We start from the raw sequence: 8846 nt of genomic DNA on the forward strand, positions 1-8846 counted from the left end.
TATATATATATATATATATACATGTATTAATTCAACCTTAAATAGAGTTTCTGGACAAGAAAAAGGGTAAACAGTTGAAATTTCATTCCAAAATCCATATTTTTTTGGTCTTTTCATGGCTTATGATCTGCCAAATTTGTAGTTTTCATTATTGGTTTTGAGTGTTTATCCTAAAACTCAAGTTTCTTGGTTCTTTGCTCTTGGTGTAAATCGAACACATTTGTGGAGTCGTTTAAATATGTTGGATTTTAAACTGTCATACAATTTTTTTCATCGATAGTCTGTAATTGGAATCATAACTCTTATTTATTCAAATTGTATTAACATGTAAAGGCCAAGTGTAACATATATTATCGTTAAATTTTATCTTATAAAACCAGTGAAACTTCAAAATCGTTAAAATTCATGGCTCTCGCCGCATTGCACGGGTACACAACTAGTATATATATATATATATATATATATATATATATTCTAAATTCCTCAATCAGTAATGAGTTATGACGTCATTTAAAAAATTATTTGATTAAAATAGAAAAAGGTGTCCTACAAATACTCTCAAAATTCTGTTCATCTCTACACCAACCCTAACTTTATACTTTACAAATCTTTCCCCCTTTTTCTCTCTCTCTCCCCCCTTAATTTCACCATCTTTTTCTACATCATTCACTCAATCTTTGAAAATCTTGAAGAATTTATGATACTGATTTGTTGGTAATCAAACCAAAGGCGTCATCAAAGTGGGAACAGAGGGAATTAAGAGATGGGGAAGTACATGAGGAAAGCTAAATTGGCAGGAGACGTTGCGGCAGTGATGGACGTTTCTCAGTCGTCTCTCGGCGTCCGAACGCGAGCCAAAACCCTAGCGTTGCAGAAACTTCAAGCTTCGAAATCAACCACCTCATCGCCACCGTCTCCRGTGCCGGAACACCGCCATGAATTGTCGTATCTCCAGCTACGCAGTCGTAGGTTGGAGAAACCACCGTTTCAACCACTAACTTGCTGCAATCAACAAAACCCTAACCCTAATGAGGCCGGTTCGAGGCTGGTGATGTGTTCAAGTGTTTCTGGTTCGGTCCATTCGGTTTCAATTGGTGAAGAACATCAGATTGTGTGCGAAAACCAAATTAGAGCAGGTGAAGGAACAGAGGAGTCTTGTTATTTTGGTGTTGAAGAAGCATCTTTTGGGGAGGATGATATTCATTTTGGTGGCAGAGAGAGGTATAATTTCTTGATTTATATTTCCATTCAACTTCTTCAGCACACAAAGTCAAATACTCTGTTTTTTGGATGTTTAATTTTCTTATTTGCTTGATTACTTGAAGAAATAGAAGTATTTAACCACCCTTTTTGGGCATTTTTGGGTCATATGAAACACTTAAGATTTGTAGTTTGTTTTCTATTTTCTTGATATTTTTAAAGTATATAATATTAGAGGGAGTTTCGTTTAGGAAGGTTAAATATTTTAGGATCTAGTAACCACCCTTTTGTGACTATTCACGATGAGTGTCATGTCAGATGTTCATTATAAATAATATTCACTATGAATACACAAAAATGGTGGTTTCTGGGTTACTAAAATATTATAGTTCCTAAATGGATCTGCCCTTATAATATTAATATATACAGGCAAATACCTACGCACCCTCCGCACTTTTTTGGTTCATTGACCTCTTGGGAGGCTCCCGTAACCCGGTTACTGCTTGACCAGTGACCATTCGGTCTGTTTTTCTTGATTGTTCTATAATCATGGGGTCTTTCTTCCCTTTTGGAGGTATGGGTATTGGGTGGAAATGCTCTTTGGAGGCACTTTCATGTTCTCACCTGGAAAAAGGGTCTTCTTCTCTTTTCCATTTTATCATGTGGGGTACCACTTTCCTTTCCTTCACCTAGTAAATATCTGTCTCTTCATGTCTTCAATTCCAGTCTATAAATAATATCTTTGAAAGAAAACTTCAAAAGTGTCTTAGTGGTTTTATACTTTTATTCATTATGGTTCTTCCATGTTTCATAAATGATTCTTTGACACCAAATCTACCAAAGGAACTCAAAACAATAACTTTTGGATAGTTGTAAGTTTTGAAGCATACTTTGTTTTGGAGCAATACTATGTTCGGGAAAGTTGAAATGAGAATCATCAACATTTGAAAACATGGGAACCAACTCTTTCATGTATTATTCATGATGAATAACCTTAAATAATGCATTCATCAACCAAAGGGCCTTTGATCCAACGGCATCCAGTAAACCAACCTTTCTAGAGATTAAGGGTTCCAACCACACCAAAGGTGAGGCGTGTGTGTGAGTTCCATTAGCTGTATATAATATTATTTACTTCAAAAAGAATTATTCATCATTTGTATCATGCATCTTTATTAATCAAGATATCATGTGCTTTTATCATGCTTTTTTCGTCATGAATATCTATCCCGATATTTCATGAATAAAACATGAATAGTTGGTTCCAGGTTCTCAAAATATTTATGGTTCTCATTTGAACATGCTCTTCCTATGTTCTTTTGTTTGGGCTTCATTGCTTTGTTTTTTGTTATCATGCTATGAGTCGGAAGGTTCACCTCTTTAAGCTTATATCTGGTTTTCTTTGGTCTACTCAACTATTATAAGATAAGATATTCGCTGTTGTGTTAATCTGTTTGCATGCTACATGCTATGCCTGATTTGATCATATCATATGYGTGTTCAAAAAATGAGGTTTGTTTTGAAGTTCAATTTAGTGGGGTAGAGACAAATAAGATGTTTTTATCATTCTTCGTTTACATTTCTTTGATAAAGCCAAGACTTGACGTTATTTGTCTTGTGATGTGAACATCCAACCACCACCGGACCACCCTACWTTGCTACTAATAATTATGGTTGACCACAATTGAGCCGGTGAATGGTGCCCTTCTTGTCTCAAGTCCTTTTCATTCATCTTTAGCCGGTTAATTTTTAACATGTCCTTTTAGGTCATTTTACATTGTCATCTAAYTTGTCAACTAGTTTTAGGACTAGTTTATCTGCTAACAGCTAGCTTATCAACCAACAATTAGCTTTTTAGCTAACAACTAGTTTGTCAAACTTAGCCATCATCTCTGATGTGATGTTTCTCCATGCCATTTTCGACTCTCTTGAGTCAAAAGTGAGGATAAACCGGCAGAACAAAAATCAGGACTACTAAACTATAATTTTTTCTATCCCACCGGAATAGGTGAAACAAAAATCAGGGAAATGGCCAGATGTGACAAGATTGACAAATACTAAACTATCCATGTCATATTAAAACCCTAAAACCTTCAAGAATTCTTTCACCTGCCTACCTCACTCTCTTCTGTCCAATCCCATCTAGTCCCGTCTACATACCAAACACACCCAATTTTGTCTATTAAGTTTTGGATAGTATAGTCCCACGTTTGGYGTGACATTAGACTTGGTGGCACATAAATGCATTTTTTCTGTCCCAACAAAATAGGTGGAACAACAATCCGGGAGATGAGACAAGATTGACAAATTACTAAACTACCCATGTTAAATTAMAACCCTAAGACCCTCAGGAATTCTTTCACCCGCCTATCTGACTCCTGTCCAGTCCCGTACCAAATGCATCCAATTTTGTTTCGTAAGGTGATGAGATGTGAGCCTGCATGAAATAATCACTGGAGTTATTCTTACTCAGATATTATCAACCAGCCCCACATGGGTCTCTTTTATTATCAAGTGTTTTCTCTTTCCGTATCAGGGTTTAACAGGTCTAGTTCTTGTGGGCTATCAGGAAAGATTCATTCTTTTTTAAGATTAAAATGTGTGGTCTTCTTCCCAGTATCTCTTTGCTTTCATTTCAATTTGATGGTCTCAAAAGAAAAAAGGACCCAGAAACCAATCTATCAACAATTTTAATATCAAAGGGGCCACATAAGGTGTTTTACCCATATGTTAAGTGAATAGTACACAACACAGGAGGACAATAATGGATGGTTTTCTTATACTGCCATCTTTTTCATAAGAAAATAAACTTTTTTCTTTCATAAATATTGATTGTACCCTTCTCTTTCTGCCTATTATGTTTGTAATCTTGTAATGAATACCATGGGACCACACTACTTTAGCCCCYAAGGCTCGTCTAGGAGGATGGATACTGCCTCTGTTCCAAAATAAGTGTTCATGTTTCTATTTTAGTTTGTCCTAGAGCTATCTTTCGAAAGTAGTAGTGTTTGTTTAGTTTCCAATTCTAACCTTGATCATGTTTTCAAGGGTAAAATTGTCATTTAGTTGATGAAATAGTAATGATCACAGGTTTCTAAAACTGTATGCCTTTTTGCATTRTGGGCATTTATTGTTGTGAAGTTTGTGATCTTTTAATGAGGCATTATGTTTGTTATCCTAGTAATGAATACCGCGGGACCACACCACGGTACCTTCCATGGCTCATGTTAGGAGAATACTCTCTTTGATTCAACATAAAGATTCACGTTTCTATTTTAGTTTGTCCCTGAWTAACATGCTACTTTCTAAAGTATGTGTTTAGTTTCCAATTCTACCCTCAATTATGTTGTTCGRGGTAAAAATTGTCATTTAGTTGATGAAAAGTGTAATCATTACACATTTCTAAAACTGTATGCGTTTTTCATTGTGGGTATTTATCGTTGGCAAGTTTGTGATCTTTCAATGCCTATTTTGTTTCTAATCTTAGTAATGAATACTGCAGGACCACACCACGGTCCCCCCCAAAAAAAAGGGCTTGTTTTCCAAAATAAGTGTTCACGTTTCTGTTTTAGTTTGTCCTTGAATAAGATACCACTTTCAAGAAATATGTGTTCAGTTACCAATTCTACYCTTGCTTATGTCATCAGGGGTAAAATTGTCATTTAGCTGATGAAAAAATGCAATGATTATATATTTCTATAATTGTATGCCTTTTTTTATTGTGGGCAAGTTTGCTCACAATTTTACACTTTTCTAGGAAGGTTGGGCAAATTCCATTGTCGGGGTAGACCCTACTTATGAGTGTGATATAAATGGTGTGTTTGATTTGATTACTTAATAAATAATCAAACGATTTTTTGATAATGATTCGTACCAATCCACAAACGTAAATATAGCAATTATCGTCTTATTGATGTTTTGATGCAATTTGTGATTCTATGTGTGTTTTATTTCCGTAACACTATGAATAGGCTTTGATATCTCTTCCGTTAAGTTGTATTTTGAAAAAGATGATGTATCGTAACAGGAGCTCTCGAGAAAGCACTCCTTGTAGCTTGATCAAGAGGGACTTGAATGCCGTTGGCACCACCCGTTCTAGCACAAGGGCTAGAAATCTAGAAGCTTCCAGTCGAATGACCCAAAATTCCATCAGGAGTATTCCTTTGGCACAGGAGATTGAGGAGTTCTTTGCCCGCCATGACCAGGAACAACAAAGACGGTTTGCTGAGAAGTACACTATTATAACCTTTAACCTTTATATATATATATATATATATATATCTAGAGAGAGAGTGGGTTTCAGAAGAGTCCTCCATAAAAATGAAAAATGGAGGAGCGTCCTAATAACCATTCTTTTGTTCGGTAACATGTGCATACAAGTAATTGAAGATGTTTCCAGATTTTTTACATGTGTGCATGTTATGCACATGTGCTTACTGGAAAGTTTACTTACAAATTACTTGTATGTACATATACATACTGAATAAATGAATGGTTACTAAGGTGTGTTTTATTTTTTCATTTTTTAAGGTTTTTCACTAACCTGACCCTATATATATATATATATATATATATATATATATATATATATATATATATATCTCTATCTATCTATGGATATAGGGAGGTTCAAATAAGAAGGCTAAGTATTGTGAGAAGAGAAGATTAAGGGGAGGTTCATATGTGAATCATTGAAAATATTCATTTGAATATGCATATGTGAACTCATAGGAATAATTTGTAACATTGGTTCACATACACATCTTCAAATATATTCTTTTTTGGATTTTTTTCAATTATTCACATATGAACATTCTCTTTTTAGCTTCTCACTATATTTAGCTTTATTATTTACCTACCTATAGATATGTAGGTATGTAGATCTTTGTGTGCGCGTGTGTGCAGGAAGTTCAAATGAGAACTTAAGAACCAACTATTTCATGAATTATTCATAATGATTCCCGTAAAAAATCATGCATCTTTATAATGTATTTTCATTACGAATACTTTACATCGTGAATATCTACCACAACATTCATAATGAATAAAAGCATGAATAGTTGGTTTCAGGTTCTCAAGATACTTACGGTTCTCATATGAATATGCGTTTTTATATATTTGGCTTACAAATTGGATATGCAGGTACAACTTTGACATGGTGAATGAAAAGGCCCTGGAAGGACGTTACGAATGGGTAAGAGTAGAATCCCAATAAGCAGGATGGGATGAAATATATATGATATGGAATATAATTTGGATTCATGGATGTTGGTGTATTTCCGGTTATACCCTTTGCTTCCTTGGTGAAAATGAAAAGGAAGAAGGAACTCCAAAGTTGTGTAATCAACTCTCTTAGGGGTAGAATGGRAACGAAAGTGTAAGTTGGGTCTAGTTAGGGTGGTGTTGTCTTAGATTTGCAAGTAATAAAATAAGTGGCAGAGTTAGTTTCATGAAAGAGATTCTTGTCAATAATACCATTCAGCAGTATCAGGTAATCCAACGTTGTCAAGAATTTCAATTCACCATTGGGTCCATCGATATGTGCTAACCCGACCTTTCTAGAGGTTAAAGGTTAACCCTGAAGTGTTGTGGAAGACCGGGCACTTTTGTTGTATAGTCCATACATCATGCTAGATAGATATCATAATCCATAGGAATCACTAGAAAAGGCAAATCTCTTATGATAACACCAGATTCGGCTCGATTATTGATAGAGTGAATAAATTTGCCATTTATTGAAAATTTTCTTTTGGTTCAAAATCGTGGTGTAACGTGTATTTTGTCCTGTTTGGTCATGGAATAGGTGAGATAAATCAAAAAATGGATTTTTTGTTTAAGAATGAAATCTTGTTGGAACTGTCTATACCTAGTTGTTCATTCTTCGCAACCATATCACATCCCGAATCTGATGAAATAGGATGAATTGAGACAGTATTTTGTAAATATATAATTATCTTGAATAGATTAATCATTTCTTTATTTTCCGATCCCCTAAGAAAAGAAAGATTTTATTGTTTCTTTAACAATTTTTGATCTCTAGTGGGTAGAATTTGAACCCAGATGAAGTTTTGATCATCTGTCAGAGAAAAAAGAAAGAACGTACTCAACCCCATTAAATAAAGGGACCTACCAGGTAAACCATTATTTATCAAAGGGCCTACCCGTATAACCCAACTTTTCTGGGAAAAGTAGTGAAAAAAAATGTGTAAGTTTATTATCGTATATAAATATTATATATTTAAAATATAAAAAAAAGGGATTTATGTGAAGAAAACAMTAGTGACTAATGGTTGATTAATTAAGGTGGTGAAATGAGGTTCACTTTTGTCATTGCTTGAAGCAGATGAAAACGATAAGAAAATTGAAGTCACATGTGATTCTTTTTAAACCCTGTACTTTTAACTCTTAATAATGACCTGACCCTTTTGTACGCATCCAGAATGTTTTTCAAACTCTTAACATCTGCTACCCTACCCTTTTTTTCAACACCAACCGATTATAATTGGTACGTAAAATTTTATATCGTATACTAACCAACCGTACCTTTTTTTGGGTAATTGTGGGTTTTCGTGCTAGCTTACGTGCATCGACTAACCCACAAACAATTTAATATATTAATATATAATGGAAGGTTAAAATAAAAAGATTAAACATCTTGAAAAGGGTATTATTCATATGTGAATGATTGAAACTTAAAGATACATATCTAAACCGACAATACATATTATTAATATGAATTCACATATACATCTTCAAATGAAATTTCTCAATGATTCACATATAAATCATCACTCAACCTTCCCTTCTTACAATACCTTTAATCTTTTTATTTAAACCAACCCCTTTAATTTTTATTTTTGCATTATTAAAAAAAAGGTCAAAGTAAAATAATAATAATAATAATAAAATAAATAAATAAATAATAACACTTTTCTCTTGTTTATTTGGGTTACCTCAGAGTCCTTGAGTCTGACTCCATTCATCAGTATGCCATTGAATTTAACATTCAATTTAGCATTTCAACCCCACATAACATRCTTTTCACTTTGCCATCTACATTATAATATTTCTTTTTGTCATGCTGCTGCTATTTCTGATCACTCATCCTGCAAAACATGTTCATTTCTAGGCCTCTAGGCCTCATATCTATAAATTCACAGATATACAGATAAAAAAACAAAACAAAACAAACCCAGTATATCTCACTTGAAAATAGGGTCTGATTAAATATACAGACARAAGAAATTCTAAGAGTGTGTTTGGTTCAACTGTTCAAGTAGGGTAATGAGAATGAAAATAATAATTCTACCCAATATAACCTCRCATGAAGATTTAGACTTATGGGAATGAGCCTATGACATTATATGAAACCAAAAGGTTTCTTTTATTCGCATTCTCGTTAATTACTGCCTTAATACTTCTGACCAGTGTATAACCAAAACAACAAAAGATGGCACATTTACAAAACTCCATCTTCGTTTCAAGATCGTATTCCCTAAAACTAGCCTAGCATATCTAACCCAGTGGTGGGGTCCCCTAGAGATATGCAGATCTGACYTCTACCCTTGAAAAATGTGTGAAAGTGGAAAAAACAGATTAGGTGAGATTTAAAAAGCTAGATATGAGTAAGAAAAAACAACAGAAAG

General features: G+C 34.1%; 1 protein-coding gene across 1 annotated transcript; it reads left to right on the forward strand.

Annotated features, from left to right (window-relative positions):
• The first annotated feature begins 585 nt into the window (after positions 1 to 585).
• LOC112513184 (cyclin-dependent kinase inhibitor 3-like) lies at positions 586 to 6721 on the forward strand. Its single transcript, XM_025119361.1, has 3 exons — positions 586 to 1221; positions 5228 to 5431; positions 6343 to 6721. The coding sequence occupies exons 1-3, from the start codon at positions 764 to 766 to the stop codon at positions 6413 to 6415; spliced, it is 735 nt and encodes a 244-aa protein (XP_024975129.1). The 5' UTR covers positions 586 to 763; the 3' UTR covers positions 6416 to 6721.
• The last annotated feature ends 2125 nt before the right edge of the window (positions 6722 to 8846 follow it).

This window comes from Cynara cardunculus (assembly GCF_001531365.2).
Source record: "Cynara cardunculus var. scolymus isolate 2C chromosome LG 5, CcrdV1, whole genome shotgun sequence".
In the NCBI taxonomy this organism is placed as follows: Eukaryota; Viridiplantae; Streptophyta; class Magnoliopsida; order Asterales; family Asteraceae; genus Cynara; species Cynara cardunculus.